At 39.6% G+C, this 18,563-nt stretch overlaps 1 protein-coding gene across 1 annotated transcript in view; it reads left to right on the top strand.

Moving 5' to 3' along the window:
• Ccdc148 (coiled-coil domain containing 148) overlaps positions 1-18,563 on the top strand; it is a 183,808-nt gene that overhangs the window by 79,231 nt on the left and 86,014 nt on the right. The window contains exon 10 of the mRNA XM_032903324.1: positions 9,286-9,426. Coding sequence (XP_032759215.1) covers positions 9,286-9,426 — 141 coding nt within the window. The remainder of the gene's footprint in view (positions 1-9,285; positions 9,427-18,563) is intronic.

Below are 18,563 nucleotides of genomic sequence, written 5' to 3'. Positions count from 1 at the left end.
TTTTTTCCTTTGGCCCATGGCCTGTCTAGCCTCAGGCTCTTGGCCACTTGAGTAGTGTCAGGCAGGGGTTCCATCTTGTGGAGTTGGCCTCAAATTCAATAAGATAGACTGGTTGTTCCCACAACTTTTCTGCCACTATTACACCAGTGTGTCATGTAGGCAAGTCCTGGGCCGAGGGCTTTGCAGCTGGGCTAGTGTTTACTTTTCTCCTCTACAGCATGCAGAGCACCTTCTAGTACCATCAACACTAGTGAGCGGGATGAGGTCCTAGTTAGGCACCAGTATGACTTAACCCTGTTCACTGAGACACCTAGGTGTTATCTTCAGCAATAGGACCTTACCATCAGTTTGTGGAGGGCAACCAATAGCCTGGCCAAGCACCTGAGATGTTTGGAGGTTTCCATGAGGCCCTTTGGCCAGCAACTCAGATGTAACACATTTCTGGAAGTTTCACTTGGTGGCAAGAGACGTCTTGCTGGGGCCTTGTCTCCTCCATTTTGTGGTGATTCAGTTTAGGTTTTCACACACACACACAGACACACACACATACACACACACACACACACACACACACTCACACTCATACACATGCACATTCACAGGCCTGTGTGTGTGTGTGTGTGTGTGTGTGTGTGTGTGTGTAAAGAAGCTTCTATATCATAAGTTTCCATATGATGTCTCAAATGGCCCTTGGTTTTAGCTATCCCTTCCTCTATTCTCTTTCTTACCTTTCTTTTCCCTCCCCCTCTGTTTAATACTTCTATTCAAGCCCTGTCCAAGGCCTGTATCATCTCTCCACAATTATATATTCTTGTATCCTCTTGCTTTAGATATCCTTCTCTCTTTCCTAGTTCTTTATTCTGTGTATAACCTCTTGTTATTGTAGTGAGAATTTTGGTTCCTTTGAAAACACAGAAATATTGCAATAATGCTTTAATTTTAATCCCAGATGTGGGATATGAAGCTGCTTCTGACTGTCCCTAGCAGTTGACTATGATTTGCCTCATGCTCTAGCTACTGATAGTGATGTGTGATGTTTGGAATTCTGGGGACTCTTCAGAGGGTATATAAATATTAAGGCCCTTAGAATGAGCTGCTGATTAGTTGTCGTTGGTTGTGGTTTGTTAAGTAGTTGTGAAAAGGAAGAAAGAAAGAAAGAAAGAAAGAAAGAGAGAAAGAAAGGAAGAAAGAAAGATTAGATATCCTGACAGCAAAGATCAAACTTGCCCCTAATCATCATAATTAGCCTTATGATAACGATACCCCCTTTTCCCTCCATTCTTTTCCTCTCCTACCCAGTGTTAGAGGATTGGAAGGGTGGAATAGGGTAGAAGGAAGAAGAACCCTCAAAGTAACCAAAAGCTACCTATAGGCTATACAGATTGTAGCACGCCTATTGAAAACGTGAAAGCTACCATCTACATGTGATTTTCTAAGACTTAGCAATCAATAGGCAGGTGAGTTTCTGATTATATATCAATCTATTAGACAGCAGGGCTTTATCGGCTTCATATATAAAATTGATAGATAACTTTGTAAATTTTGTCCTTTAAAAACAAGCAAACAAATAAGCAGACACCCAGCTGCTGATTATTTTCTGTTTATTAGCATTTAGTTTGTTGTGTTTTAGAAGTCTTGTTTTATACTAAGGTTAGGCCATCCAGGATGCAATTAAGGCACACATTACATTTTGCTTGAAAAGTAATGGATCTGGAACAGTCAAGATAATAAAGAGTGCATAATCTCCATGAGTCTGAAAAGGACTAATAAAAAGCCACAGAAAATGGAAAGCACTTATCAAAGAGGCGTGATAAAAATGCACTTATGAAGTTACCCAAGAATCCAAAGGATAATTGTGAAGCTAAGAGGAAAAGCCAAGTTTTTCAGCTAAGCAAAAATGCGAGGTGGAGAATAGAGAGCCCCAATAACATTCGCACAGTCACAGGGACTATTTCTTGAGTGAAGTTAAACCGAAATGAGGAACATAAGATAAAACGGCCTAGGTGTATAATGCTGAAAAACGATGGAACATTTTGGAAAATTTTTAATGGAGCACTCAACTGTTAAAGGTTTAATAAAATGAAATTTTGACATTATTCAGCTGAACTGAATTTGGAGGCTTAGAGTAACACTGAGGAAGAAGAGAGAGGATTTTCTTGCTGTCTTTTTTACGCACTCTAACTTTTGAAGAAATATGAGGTGGGTGTTGAAAACCCTGACAAAGCTTCTGGATGTTTCCCCCACCCAGCAAGCACGGATGAAATCCAGGAAGTGCAGATGGAACCAGAACTCTGAAAAAATTTAGGGTTTCTCCACAGTGGAGGCATCAGAAAAGGAAAGAACCTGGTACAAAACTTTCTCTCTCTGTAGCCAATCCTGGGTCAGGCATGTGAATGTCATCGTCTTACTTCTAAGCACAACACAAGAACATTGACCATGGGGCAACACTCTAAGTGTTTATTGAACACTTACCAACTCCCTCCACATCAGGTAAGCTCTGGACAACATAACAACACAAATTTGAGCCAGCTCTTAAGAAATTGGTAGCCCATTCTGAGGATTTGGTCCTTGTTCAAGACGACAGGGGCATAGAGAAGCAGCATCTGGTCTGGACACGGTGAGTTAGAGCCTCCCAAGAAAGAATGAACCCAAGCTTTGATTTAAGTAGGGTGAGAGGAGGTAGGCAGATGAAGGATAAAGGGCAGGCTTGGAATTTCTCTGATGATACCACACCATACAACACCTCAAGAAGCTTAGCACAGCCCTGGCAAACTATATACACATGTATGTGATGTTCCATAAGCTCTGGCAAATGTAGTTTTTAATGTCTTATTATGTCAGTCATGGGTACTGGTCAGACAGTACATTTTTTATTTCTCCCCCAAAACAATTACAGCTCACTTAAGTTTTCATAACTGTGGCTGATATAATGTTAATGTTTAATTATCTGTAATTGTTTAAGGTCTATGAAATATTCATGTTTCTTTTTGCTATTCATTATGTTTGCAAATTAAACCAAAGAATTTATCATACATGGTGACCTTTTTGTATAAGGAAACGTAATGCATTTAGTGAAATAGAATAAGAGTGACTGTTGAGGTCACACAGCTCAGTCCTTCCTTTATAATATGTTGAACTCTGTGAAGCATTTGTTCAAAATAGCAATATTGTTGGTTAGGTGCAGAGAAGGGACTGAAATGCCTCTGTTCAATATTAATTTTCTTTATGCAGTATTGACATAATCAATTTTTTTAAAGCCCACAACTTTGATGTAAACACGTGTTAACACTGTTACCTTGACGTTAATTCTAGTGATTGCCTTTAAAGTTTCCAGGGCTTTAATTTTTAAATTTTTCCTTGCATTTTCCCCCCTGAGAACACATTACATATTAACTTCCTTTGAACCATTTCACTTACGGCAAGAGCAGGGAGACATCTAAGCACCCCAGTTTAAGGCCTAAAGTTATTTGTAGCTGACGGACACACTCTTGATGCTGTTTGTCCCCTCGTGGGCTAAGATCTCATTCAGAGATGGCGCACTTAGCAGGAATATTAAAGCATTTAACTAAAGACCTGGAAAAAAATGTCCTGTAGTTAATAACCTGAATAACGCTTTTCTTACAATGTGCACTTGGCTACCAGGGAGGCACTGTTCTTTCGTGGTTATTATTGTCACACAGTTCTGCTCACATGCTCTGTTTGGAGCTGTGTAATTAGTAGCGCCTTTAAAATGAAATTGCCAGAACGTTCTTCTGAGCGGTTCTCCCTTTCAGTCTGTCACCCGGCTCTGTATGTTTTCTTGGCCTATTGTGCTGGCATCGACTCCTTCGCCCACCTGCCAGCTCCCCTATTATTAGGCCTCTCAGAAAAAAAATCTCGCAATGGGCTGTCTTTCTCACCTCCCTTTCTGAGGAGCCACTAAGTAGGAGCTTTTCCCCCAACGGCACCTTTCCCCACTGTTTGTCACCTTATCCATTATGTGATTTGAAAAGGCCCGCTCAGCTGTACCCACGGTTAGAGAGCCCAACTCTCATTGTCAGGATCACACAAGTCTGGCTTCTATAATCATGTCTTAGGGCACAATTATAATCGCAAACAATGCCATGAGTTATTGACTTCAGGTAAACATCCGAGGCCTCTGACCGTTGCGGTTGTTCTAACATCAAGTCAAGGAGCTTAGCTTCTGAAGGCTCAGGTCTTACTCCAGGTTCCCTGGCCCTAACGTTTCTTGCTGACATTGGCAACCTACTGGTTTGTGACTATCGAACTTGCCTGTAGTTTTACAGTCCCGTGGCAAAAATCTATGTGCATCCTTCAAAAACAGCAACGTAAGATGTCTTTTCTGGAGAACAGAAGAGGGATTCTTTTATACTTGCAAATGCTGGAAAATGGTAACTTTGGCAACTTGTTGGGCACAGTGTTTAGCTTGATTAATTACTTACAGGGTCATTAGGTATTTATGATGTACCAATACTCTGCTTAACAGTATAAGAGGAGGCAAATGCATGAACTGTATTCTAAGCGGAAACAATATATTTAGTATAATTAGTGAGCAGTTATAGGTACACGAGAGGAGAGGGTGGGTGGAGATACATAGAAACCCAAGAGGGCATGATTTGAGCCCAGCTGGGTGATATGTATCTTATGAAATAGAGGGAAATTAAGACACTGGTAAGACAGGGAGTGTTTGTATCACCCTGAGGGTTAAGAAATGAGGCCCAAGAGACGACTCACTGGTTAAGAGAAACAACTGCCCTTCTAAGCATCTGCATTTAGCTCCTAGGACATGCATGGCTTCTTACAACTGCCTGCAGTTCTAGGTTCAAGACAGTCAATGCCCTCTTCTGGTCTCTGTAGGTGTCAAGGTTATACATGGTCCACAGGCAAAACACTCATAGAGGTAAAATAAAATAACTTAAAAGAGAGAGTCGCTGTCATCATACAATTAAAAAGAGCAAGAATGGGAACAGTCATTTCCCAGGCCAAGAAACAAGCTTGCCTAGAATTGCATACTAACAATAGGGGTTGGGGTTAAGAAAGTCAACTTAATCAATTGATGTTACCCTTGGGAACCTTCTAGTCTTGTTAAACACATTTAGCTGAAATAGCTTGAGTGAATCAAAGAATAAGGAATACAGTCAATCTCGATGTTTTTGAAATTGATTTCTTGAAAAGCTCACTTAACTTTAAATACATTCATAGATATGTATGTATGTATGAGACCAAATTATATACATTTATAAAACCATATATATACCTATATATATGATATGTATGATATATGATGTATATAGATATGTATGTATATGTATATATATTTATATACATATCTCACATCAGGTTATTTATATCATTGAAGATTATTGTGAAATGCAAAGAAACAATTATATTGATGGGCATACTCTTCATACTCCAGGGAGATTTGTGGTTCTACTGACAGAAGCAGGAGATATTTGAGGAGAGATAAGTACCCTAGGCTTGGTGTGACGCTGTGGCAAGGCCACAGGCCCCCAAGTTTAACTTTGGAAGCCTGGACCATAGAAACACTAGCAAACAGGAAAGTCTTTAAGAAATTGTGTAGAGTTGGATTGTAGGTAGAAAGCTGATAATGTAGATTTTGCAGTCAAACCCTTAAGAGAAGACTTCATAGAAGAGAAATAGAGAGTCAGATTGGAGGTGAAGTAGGATGCAGGGATAGTGCCTGGGGGCAGGGAGAGAGAGGCATGCACTGTTGCAGGTGCAGGACAGAGCTGTGGTCCAACATGCAAGGGATAATAGAATCTTTTCTTTGCTATATTGGTCAACAGGTGGGGGAGGGAAGGGCACTATCCCTTTGAGTGTTCCGGAGGGAGACTGTTGCCAGCAGTTGCCAAGGACACTTGATTCTGACTGTGAAATTGTAGAGAAAAGATAGACCTAAAGGCAAAGTATGCAGCAGGATACTGGGTACTGACCAGTTCTAGACTTCAGGTCCAGAGAACTCAGCCATGCTGATCAGAGAGAGAGATTGGGGTAAAGACTGTCAAGAGGAGGCATTTTCTCCTTTGTTTTCATAGACGTGGCAAAATATGTTTTTAGAAAAGTAAAAATTTGAAGCTAATATAGAATATTTAAAAGTAAACTATTAAGAGTAACTTTAATCATACTTGGATGATACTATGTCTCACTTTTGATTTTGTATGTTATCAACGAATGATGCTTGAATCAAATACTTGCAAAATTATATATTACCTTTTATAAAAGGAGTTTTGCATGCTTTTTTTTATTTGTACTCACTGTTTGGTCAGCCAGACCAGCTCATGGATCAGAAAAAAAGTTTGAGTTTACTTTTCATTAGTCTCATTTGTTTTCTGTTCATAAAAAAAAAAATGTGTGTTTACAAAAAGAAAAAATGTACCCAGCCTAGAAAGGTTAGAATAACTTTACTGAGCCTAGAAAGGTTAGAATAACTTTTAAAATCTTTCAAAATAATTTTTAGACGTTCTATTATCACATGGGTAAACCTCCTTCCAAAAGCCTCTATTAGTACAGATACAAGGGTACTTTATGCTAATTAGATCATACTACAAATGTAGTTTACATTGTTTTTTGCATCTAAATATTATGGATATCTTCTTATCAACAAATATAGAAATGTAGCATTTTTTTATCCATCATAGATAGTGTATGAATGTACAAAATTTGAATTAGGCCAACTTTTATGGCTGGGTATTTAGACCTCCCCTGAATTTAAACGGTTGCAGGAAGAATTGCTATGGTCCACCTTTTGTGTGCTTGTCTAGTTGATAGCTGTATTACTTGTATGCTTTCTATTGCTATGATAAAGCACTATGATCAAAGGCAACTCAGGGAAGAGAGTGTTTATTTCCGCTTACAGCTTACAGTCCATTGTGAAGGGAAATCAGGTCAGAAACTCAAGCAGGAATGTGCAGGAAGGACCTGAAACAGAGGCCGTGGAGGAACACTGCTTACTAGCTTGCCCTCTATGGCCTTGCTTAGTCTGCTTCCTTATAGGCCTAGCAAAGCTGATAGTGGGCTGGGCCCTCCTATCTCAATGTCCCACATACTTACCCTTAGGAAATTTGATGGCGGTATTGTCTTGAGGGTTTGTATTTTTCAAAACCTTCTTCAATAAGGATTCTTAAATGCTTCAACCTCCCTTTTAGCCCACCAACCAAAGGTAGGGGACAAAGATGGCTAATAGGACAAGGTGGATGTGGACATGTTTAGGAGTAGTTCCTAGGGGAGGTTCCAATCTTTGTTGTCTGCAGTCTAGTCCACTAGGAAACACCAAATCTGAATCAATAGTGGCTTGATCCAGAAGAAACCGCAAGGCCCCACTGATTGGCATAAGTCCACTGAAGTGTCAAGAAGCATCCAGAACTCCACCAATAGTTCTTTGGTGTGCTTCTCTCTACAAAGTCAAGGCAAGCAGAGATCAGAGAAGAAAACAAGGTGAACCAATGCCACGCCCCTCCATTGTCTATTGGGTTATACTCTTTCCAAACATCATGTGTCCTCTCAAGTTTCTGCTCCAGCAAAACATCACATGCCCTTTCACCAGATAGCTTCCAGAAACACACCACATATCTGTTCTCAGAAATACATTCTCTCATGTGTCTGCTTCAGCAAAATGTCCTCTCATAGACATCTTTCAGAAAAACATCACATGGCACAATGTGTCTCCAACAAAACCAGAAATTACCACTTTGTCTCAATTTGATTCACAGTTAACTCCAGCTTGTGTCAAGTTGAAAAAATAAACCAAAAAACTAACCAGTACAATGATCTTTGGATAATTTCCTGGAGGCAGGAATAAGGATGAAAGGCTATGTGTATTTTATATTGTGAATTATATTTACATATTGACAGAAGCTATGAAAAATATTTGTCTAACAATAGCATACATCCATACCCAGGAAGTTCCTTTCTATGTTTGTATCTTGATTTATGTTTGTTTTCTATGCTTATAATGTAAGGAAGCTGAAATCTGTCAATAGTTCTTAAACCTTTTAAGGTCTTAGTACCATTTCAGAATTTGAGTGGTAGTTGGATATGTGATGTGATGTGATGTGTGTGTATGTGTGCATGTGTCCATGTGTGTATAGAAGCCAGTGATCAACATTGAGTATCTTCCTTGGCTGCTCTTTACCTTACTTTTAAAATACTATTTTAATTTTTTACATGTACATAAGTGGGTATACTTATGCCACAGCATTTATATAGAGGGCAGAGGAAAACTTACAGGAATGGAACATAATTTCTTTATGACCCTGGTGGGGATTGAACTGAGGTCATCAGGCTTGGCATCACATACCTTTACCCACCCCATCTACCATAATTCTAAAGACGGGACTTCTCGCCGATAACTAAGAATATGCTGTTTGGCGGCACTGGCTCTTCTGCCAGCCCACTTGCCACACTTGGCTTTTTTACATAGGTACTTGGGATCAAACTCAGTTCCTCATGTTCACATGGCAGACACTTGACTAATTGAGCCATCTTACCATGCCCCTAATTTTGTATTAAAAAGAGCTGTTTACTCTACTTTCAAGACTTACACACATGAGTGAAAGCAGATTTTCTTTTTTAAAATTTATTTAAATTTATCTTTTAAATTGCAATGGAATTACATCACTTCCCCCTCCCTTTCCTCTCTCTAGCCCCTTTCAACTTTCTATGTTCTCAACTCTCAAGCTGATAGCCTATTTATTTTATTACTACTGTATGTATATATTTACACACATATATATGTATACATATATATGTATGCATATATACATATATATGATGTGTTGAGTCCATGTTTGTTTTTTGTGTCTGTTTGGTTTCAGTACTGGCCACTGGCCATTCTTCATTGGACAACCAATAGGAGCTCATTCTTAGGAGATAGTTCTCTTTCCCCAAGCAGTTATTGGTTGCCTTCAGATTTTGTCTATGGGTGGGACCCCATGAAACTTTTACCATTATACGTTAGTATGTCCATTGGCAAAACATTTCATATACAAAGCAAACATCATTTATTGAGCCAGAAGTCACACATTCTTTGAAGTAAAATCATACACTTTTATGACTCCCCGATTTCAGCTAAGGAGTACATGGATAAGTTATTTTAAAGACGCCATTTCTATACTGGCATACACACATATCATATCCTCACATACACATGAAAATATACATGTACGTTTGGAAAAACTTGAGTCATCTTTGACACAAAACCTTGTCCCATATGGAATCACATGGCAGTGCACAGTTATGGTGATGAAGGGTTTCTGTGTGTTTCAGGTTTCTCAATGGCGAGCCCAACAAGAAGAGCTATCAAGACTGGAAATGGAAATTTCAGCCCGAAGAAGAGAAAGGGAAGAGGAGAAAGAGAAATTGTGGAAAAAGAAGGAATTGCTACGAAGGGAGGAGACGGAGATTAAGGTTTGCAATCTCCTGCTTTCTAATGTGCGAATGGGTCCTTAATTGGTCGATTGAGCTTTGACTCACCATAGAGTTTGCCATAGATTCTCCCTGGCCATTCCAGAAACATTAGTCAGAAATGAGCAAAGCTTTGCTGTATCCTCTATGAGTGTCTCAGATGCGACTGCTGAAGAGAAAACCCATGTTGTTGGCTTGCATGGACACAGGTATCTGTGACTGAGTCCATTCCATACTGGAGGAAAAGGGCAACATTTGTGGCTGTTCTTAAGTATTGTCCTAAGAAGGATATGGTAAAGCTTTCAGTGTACTGGGAGAACATTTTGGTTTATGGTAGTGTGGTGAAGGATAGAAATGTACTTGTTGGCAGAGTACATTGTACTGAGTACAGTGTACAATTCATGGAATGCCAAAAGGTCCTTGACTTCATTCTTGACTTATTATTTATTAGATTTTTTTCAGTTATACAAATTTATCATTCCTCTTTTGGACAAATACTTGTTTCTAAATCTGAAAAATACTCACCAAAAATTTATTCACACCCCTGAAGTTCTGCTGCTGATCTACAGAAGATGTAAATGCTTGGGGCTTGTTTTGATTGCTTTGTGACATCTAGACATTTTGTCTGTTCCTACAATAAAAATCTCAAAATTTGCCATAAAATTATTTTAGTTAAAAATGTTATCAGAGCTATCAAGCAACATTTCAGGGAGCTGCTGACTCTGGAAATCATTCATGAAACGTAGTTACCTTGTGACCAGTGCAAAGAAAGGAAATTGATCTGCCGCATAGCTTTTCCAGTCTTGCATACCAGGGCCCAGAAAGTTCACCTGTATTGACTTGATCTGCATGATGTAAAAAATGATTTTTTTTTTAAAAAAGCTGCTTACAGTGCTAAGAGTGACTGATTAACACATGGCCATTGGTGGACTAGCTTTCACATTTTGGGGTTCTGTGATCAATGGAGTCGGTGGAACCCTTGTTTAAGGAGTTTTTCCTTCAGAGTTGAATATTGGGAATAAAGAAACTGTGGGCTTTAAAGCTGTGAGACAGTGTTGCCTCATCTCTGTCTCCTTACTTGCCATTGATCCTGACTAGTGCCATGCCTTTGCTCCAGCAAGCTGAATGCAGTAAGGCAGCATGTGTGCAAGGCAACACACGGGAGGTTCTACGGCCGTTTGACAAAGTCAGCTGGCAAGGAGTTGCTTTTCACAGCTCTTATATTTTTTAATTAAATTCCATTTTTTCCTCTAAAGAAGGAAATTGGGTGGTTCATTAGGCCCACATTAAGAAAGGTGATTTCTAAAAGGAATAACTTGACGAACCTCAATAATTAGTAAATATTGATCATGTTTCAGATAATGGAAGTGAACTGTGTATCTTTGTGAGACAACTCACTGATGTTAGCTATCATGAATGTTTGAAATATTTGAAGTGTGCATCCCTAGATATGCCTTCTATTCAGAGGGTTCTCTTAGCATTTCTTCCCTACAGGTAAGTATGACACAGAAAGCATTACATATTAGAAGACAGTGCCTCTCACTCCATTCAGAACAGGGCATTGCTCACTGTCTTCTTTGCAGTTGATACAGATTTCTAGAAGGCAAAGAAAGGGGTTTTCAAAGGTGAGGAAGAAGGACTTTCTGAGTTTTCAGAAAGGGATGACATTTGGCTTTAGAAACATTAAAGCAAGCGAACAAACACAGAGAGAGCAAAGGATGGAATGATTGACAGCTGTGGTGGCCAAGGGGTAAAGCCTAAAGCAAGAGGGCACCATGGAGATCAAGGAGAAATTCACTGTTGTTGGTTGCCATGTCCTTTCTACATTTTAGAATGTAAGGCCTACCCTATACCTAGGAGCATTAAGGAAGCAGATGCTGAAATGTTGACAAGGCAGCCACATGCCTGGGCTCCAGTTGCATTCTATTAAGCTACCAGCAGGTTTTCACTTCTCCATCTTGCATGGGATAACGAGGGACACATAGGAAAGGGGAGACCAAGTACCTCATGCATATAGAGTTGTGGTGACCCTCCTATGCTTCTGCATGTCCTGACATTAGATTTCAATTCTTAGAAATTACATAGTACCAAGGTATCTGGTTTATTTCACTTACTTTCTTCTTATAATAATTTTTTCATTTAGGAAATATTTTTTAAAAGACAGAGATCACCAAGCAGTGAAGTTTTTCATATGCTTTATACTGTCTCACATTTTCAAAATAAAAGTAAGCAGAGTATTGCCAAGTTGAAGTCATTTTCAGAGGCCTCTATCAGTGCCTTTTTCTCCTTCCTAGAGGTTTGGTTTCTGTTATCTCAGGACAATACATACTGTTAAACATTTGCATGTGTAGGTTGTCATTTAATTTTCTTTTTCCATGAGCACCACCCTGCAACACTCCTTCTCCCATCCCATCCTCTGTTTTAAATTGTTCCTATGTTAACAGTATAGAGTAGAGCTAGTTTGTTTGTCTTTTTAATTAGAGCCTTTAGTGTCTCATTGTAGACACACCTGCCGATTTCTGCATTCTCCTTACTGGCTTTCCTGCCAAGCCTGCAAATGTTTCTTGTCATGCAGACACTGTTTGGCCTAACCAGAGCTTTCTCTATCTAGGTGGTTTTAGGAGTAAAATAATTATGTTGTAGGATCAATGTATTTTCAATTTTATATGATTTTTAAACTTTATATGATTTTTAAACTTTATATGATTATTATAAATTTTTTTTTAGATTCTGTCAATCTGACAAATGTGAAAGGCACCCCACTGGTGTTTTAATTTTTATTTCCATTGTTATTTAGGAGACCGAATAGCTTATGGTTACTGGAACATTTTCTCTTTCATAGATTGCTTATCTGTACCTTTTATCTATTTTCCTATTTGCTGTTTATTAATTCACAGCTGGGGCTTACAATTACAGGATGCTATGTTTTAATCAGCTACTGGGGTTACAAGGACTTTGTTTTTCTGGTCATTTGCCTTTTAATATTGCCTGAAGTTTCTACGGTTTCAGAGAGAGTTTAAATGACTAAAGAAGAAAGGCATTTATGGCTCCTGTATGAATTGTATTTTCCTTTCTGAACGGGGACTCAGTAATGAGACTATCTCTGAATTCAACTCTTATTTCTGCCTCTGCTGAGGGCCATATACATTATCCTGGCTCAGAACCAGCTTCTGTATTATTGTGTAGATCTGGGACACTGTGCTGTGAGCCAGTGTCCCAGGTTCTCATGCATGACACTAGCTTAATGTTCTGCATCATTGACCCCTTTGATTCTCTAGTGCCCAGCCACTTCTCAGGGAGTGATCTTGCTGTGCTAATCCCTCTGTCTGACCAAGTTCTGGGCTATTTGTTGTTCTTGTCAGCTACTCAGACCCTTATTAGGGTCTAGCCTTACTCTGACTTCAGCTGCATCTCCTTGGTCTGTGAGAATGGGGGAGGGGGAAAAGAGATATTTTGTTCAGCATTGCTATATATTTATGTTTATATATTTATTCTACATATTTCTACATAACGGAGAGTTCTGTTATCAATAGACATATTGATCAAAAGTACTGATCGAAAGTTCTGGCTGCCTTTATTAATTACAAACTTAAATTCTCTTTGTTATAACTATTTTATATGCTGGAAGCAAACTTGGTTTTTCCAGAGCGTTAAAGCAGCTTGGCTGATAATTGCCCTACAGGTGATAATCCTGCAGACAAAGCCCACTGACGCTGACTGAGACATGCTTTCTCCTAGCCCTGCTGCCACTAGCCATTTTCCCATCTGACTACTCACAAGGGAGCAGCAGAGACAGAGAAGCTCTGCCCTGTGGCGGATCTCAACGGAGAATGTCTGGACAGGACACTCTTTGCCCTACTGCTTCTTCCTACAATTTATATTTCAGTGCTCATTTGCTAAGATAATGCTTTAGTTTGTTTCTAGTGCCAAAGTTTACTCTTATAGGTGCCCAACATCTTAGATTACCTTTTTTCTGTGGAATTCCAGTTGGAAGAATATTCATACTTTTCATGGTTTTATTTCAAGATCCAAGACAGATGTTGATTAGCTGAGATTAGATAAGTTGTTATCTGTTAGGTAGTTTTCACAGGCATCTCTCTATGCTTGAAATTACTGTCACGATAAAATCGGAGGATGATGTGTTTTTATGAATGAGCATAGAACTATTCTAAGAAACAAGATTATGCTGAATAGGTCTTTAAATGACTGATATATAATATTGGTATATAATATACCCTTTTGCTGTATGTGGGTCTTAGTATGGTATGAGAATATCATAAAATTTTCTCTGTATCATAGGATTTTAGGAGATGAATTGCTATGGGATGCCAAGTCTGGGGTTTCATGGGCTCAAAGTTAATTCTAGCTTTTCTCCCAGGATGGAAATTGTGAGCAAGGGTCATATACTAGAGACATATGTCTTCCAAGGTATAATGTTTGACAATTCTCTGAAAACATAGTGAATTCAGCAGTGTCTGCAACTGAACTGGGAGGTATTATTAGGCAAACCAGAATGCTACCAATAAATGTATAATCTTTGGTTCTACCTCAGAGATACTTTGGAGAGGGATCTGCCATTTTGTGAATCCTCAGGTTCATGGGCCATTGATTCAGTAAATGCCCAAAGTCAGCTTTAGTGGGACCTTAGCACTTGAATGTCCTTTGAAAATACCCAGAATGATATACAGCTGCAGAGAACCTTGGGGGAGAATACACTATAAAACCAAAGGGCATAGGCTATCTAGCAATGATAGTGAAAACAGAGTGCAGGTTATAGGCTGGAAGTAGTTCTTCTGCTCAGAAGATTCCAGAAGCTTCATTGAAGCAGAAAGTTTCTGGATGTGTCATGTGATGCAGACTCCCATGGTGTTTTGCTGAGGCAAGACCTGTGGGAAGACACATGATATTCGGAGAGAGTATGAATACAATTCAAGGGAGAGTGAAGACCTAGCTTTGCAATACTTCATTGTTCTTGGGTCTTTGATGATCTTTGCTTTGTCAAGAGAGGCACAGCAGAGAACTTCTTGGCATTCCAGCTGGTCCTGGTTGCTCTGACTGATTCATGCCCATTCGGCGGAAACCTGGCAGTTTCTGCCAGACCGTGCCACTGCTACTGATATGTGTTTGGTATTCTGACACTAGTAAACTGGACTGCTAGTATCCTGACATTGGAGATTAGAATTGATCCAAGAAACTACTTCTAAACATCTCCACATTCCCTTGTTCGATTTATCATCTTTTCTCCCCTTCCTTTGGATGGTAGGCTAGAAGTGGAGTCATAGCATTTGAGAGCCCTTATTAAAATTAGGTTTTAAAAAAACCTATGCCTACACTCCATTATCCTGAGAGAATTTACAGATTGGATCAATGCTGTTCTCCCAGTATGGAGAATTAGTGCGTTCATATGAGAGAAAATTTTTATAAAATCTTGAAGTCTTTTTTGAGCTACTATATAGTGTGGTAGTGTACTATCAAGTTTTAGATACTGATCTAAAAGCTGTGGGTGGGGAATAAAAGATGGACACAATATTGATAAAACTTAAGATCCTTAAATATAAGCCCTATGTCTTTAGGACCACTGGTGTTTAGAGGAGCCTGCAAGTACAACTGAGCAAGTCAACTAGAAGATGTTCTCTAAGATTCCCTCCCCAGCCTACTACATGCCCTTCCTCACCAGAACTGAAGATAATAAGGATTACTGGAAAACAGAGACATTATCAGAATGACCCAGTCACAGGAGCCCAGTAGAGAAGAGTTTCTGTGGCTAGCTGCCCAGGGTGGCTAGAGATTTGAAGGGCAGGGACAGGACCTGCCATCCATGGCCAAAAGACTGAAGAAGTCATCAGGCTGGAAACATGGCTAGACTTGCACAACTGAGCCAGTGACCATAAGGACCTTAATTCTGTTAAAAACAAGAATTCGATTGGAAGCAAATTTTTCTCCAGATAAGAATTCTGCTTTAACAAGACCTTAGATTTCAATACTGTACCTTCAAAAGCAGAGAAGCTCAACTACACTATGTAGGACTTTTGCATTACAGAATTCTGAGCTTAAAAAGCTATAAAGTCTTGTTTTGTACTGTCAAATCTGTGTCACTAAACTGGGTTCTGGAAAACTAAGAATGTAGAATGTAGGTTTGGATTTGGAAGTGAGAAAAAGCCAAAAGAATTTTGAGGGTATCACTTTGGGTTGATTAATTAAAAATAAAAACAAAAGCAAAATCAAACAACAAGTTAGATTACCTTCAACAAATGACTAGTATTAATAGCAGATGTTAAAGACATGGCTGATGAGGACTCTAACAAAAGTGATCAGTATTGGAAATAGAAAGGTGGACTTTGGGACATTAAAGATGGGTATAAAAAGGACGTAGGCTCGTGGACACTAAAGTTGGATAGAAAAGGAGTTCCAGTGTAATGAACTTCGTTAGGAGGAGATTGATTTTGAAAAGCTGTTCAACAAAAAGGATGAAGACTTATGATTAGAAAATTCTCAACCAACCTAGAGATTCTCTTTTGTAACAAGAGTCTTATTGGATATCCTTGATAAGGGGCTAGATGTATGACTTTACTGAAGCCTTCAAAAGATCAACACATTCAGTTATATAAAAGACCCTCCCAGAATTTGAAGGTCTTTCTCTTGGATCTTTTGAAATGAGAAGGATTTTGGAAGTTTAAAACTGATGACTTCCCAGACCTGAAGAGTAAGAAGATTATCTAAGAAGAATGTGTGTATGTGGCCCATACATATACAGCCATCCAATTAGACAAGATGGATGAAGCAAAGAAGTGCAGGCCGACAGGAGCCGGATGTAGATCGCTCCTGAGAGACACAGCCAGAATACAGCAAACACAGAGGCGAATGCCAGCAGCAAACCACTGAATTGAGAATGGGACCCCTGTTGAAGGAATCAGAGAAAGAACTGGAAGAGCTTGAAGGGGCCCGAGACCCCATATGTACAACAATGCCAAGCAACCAGAGCTTCCAGGGACTAAGCCACTACCTAAGGACTATACATGGACTGACCCTGGACCTGACCTCATAGGTAGCAATGAATATCCTAGTAAGAGCACCAGTGGAAGGGGAAGCCCTGGTCCCATAAGACTGAACCCCAGTGAACTAGATTGTTGGGGGAGGGCGGCAATGGGGGAGGATGGGAGGGGAACACCCATAAAGAAGGGGAGGAGGGAGGGGGATGTTTGCCCGGAAACCGGGAAAGGGAATAACACTCGAAATGTATATAAGAAATACTCAAGTTAAAAAAAAAAAAAAAAAAAGACTGTGTGTGTGGCTTTTGCCTATTATGTGGAAATCCTATAAAACATAGTGTCTTGAGACAACGTCTGAAGTAGGGCAGCATGAAAAGAGGTTACAGTCTGCCCCGAATTCTCCTGGTGAGAAGCAGGATGACAAAGTGCCTCCTCATCTGTCAACCTCTGCTACCAATAAGAGGGTGGGAATGACCCAGAGTCCTGAGCCTGGAGGGCTGACCTAAACAGCCTAGGTATTAGAGGCTAAGGTTGGAGCCTAGAGGCACATGGCATTTCCAGATACTACTTCCTGCAAAGGCTTCTATCTGGCCTCAGGAAGAGCTAAGATTACTTGTATCTCCCTGTATGAAGATAGGCTGAACACTGCAGACGTAGAAGGGGAGATTGCTTCCTGAAGGTGGGTGGACTCATGTCTTCCTTTTGACCTTGAACCATTTTGGGGACTGGAGAATGGTTTCCTGCTACTTGATTTTGTATTAGTTTTAATATCACAAGGCAGGCCCATGGCCCTGAAATAGAATTTAATGAAGGAGAGGGAGCAGATCCAAAGATATTTCTATTTTTCATCATATGTTAGCTATAACATATGATACACTAGCAATCTCATTGAAAAAGGAACCCAAACACATATATAGATACAAAGATACTGTAGTTGATCTAAAGAGACTGAGTTCCAAATGAAGACAGAGATGAGCCATTGTGGAAAGAGAAATCAACAAATGGTAAACTGGGTAGCAAAAGTGGAAGACCCCAAACTCAGTGAGTCCACTAGAATGGGGCTTGGCTCCAACTGCATTGAGCTCATGGGATTTTTTTCTTGCTCAGATCTAGTCAAAGTTCAGAGCTATCACTTACTAATTGTATGACCATGGGGACAATTGTTTTATCTCCTGAGTTTCAGTGTTTGTATCTATTTGTATAATATTCAATGAGTTGAGACAAAACATGGGAAACAGCTAGCACATGCCCAGAAAGAGCTCTATAAATAATACAGTAATTACTGATATTAATATTGCTGTAGTGGAGTGGTAAAGCAAAAGGTAGCTAGAATCAAATCAGACATTTCAAATAGAAATCAGATAAAGTTAATTATAACTGGAGGCAACAGAATTAAACCAGCTCCAGAAACCAGTCGTGGGCACAGTCCTTTTTATCTTTGCCTGTTGTTGCTCTTAGCTGGTAAGAGAATACCTCTCAAGGGGACATTACTTAGTCAGCACTGGTGGCCACATAGCTAGTTTTTAGTACCAATAAGATAAAACATTCTGATCAGAACATAGAGCATGCAGTTAGCTGTAGTGATTCACTCTAAACCACAGGGCCATTGGTTCTCTAGTGCATCCCCTGGGTCTAGGTGGCAATAAACTGCAAAATGCAGACTCATTAGCACGTAGTTCAAAAAGATAAAATGTTCAACATTTCTCATACACTTTATGACTTGCTGACTTCATTGTAAATTGTACATCTAAGCCTTCTGGTGTGTGTTCTGTTTTGAAATCTCAAGGTCTTCTTTAAGGAAGTGATGTGTCTCAAAATAGGCACTGACTCTACTACCCTCCTTCACACAGAAGTGTGTTGCTTCTCTACACATCTGTTTCACACACAGGGTAGTGCTATGGGCTCTTAGTAAGATATGCTGGCAGTGAGTGGCTATAACCTCAAAGGTCCACATGGAATGAATCTCCATCCATGTACTCATGGCGTCTTAAGCACCTTTCAGTGGCATTTATTTTAGACCCCAGTCCTTCATTTTGCAAATTTCATGCCCTTATAAGAAGATACTCCAACATAGTTTCTCTTCTGATAGTTTTTTTCTTAAAGATGTATTTACTCGTGCTGCTACAAAGCCAGTATACACTTTTTCTATGT

The sequence above is a fragment of the Rattus rattus genome, chromosome 5 (genome assembly GCF_011064425.1).
Source record: "Rattus rattus isolate New Zealand chromosome 5, Rrattus_CSIRO_v1, whole genome shotgun sequence".
In the NCBI taxonomy this organism is placed as follows: Eukaryota; Metazoa; Chordata; class Mammalia; order Rodentia; family Muridae; genus Rattus; species Rattus rattus.
The sequence above is the reverse complement of the archived record's forward strand: the minus strand, read 5'-3'. Positions and strand labels throughout refer to the sequence as shown.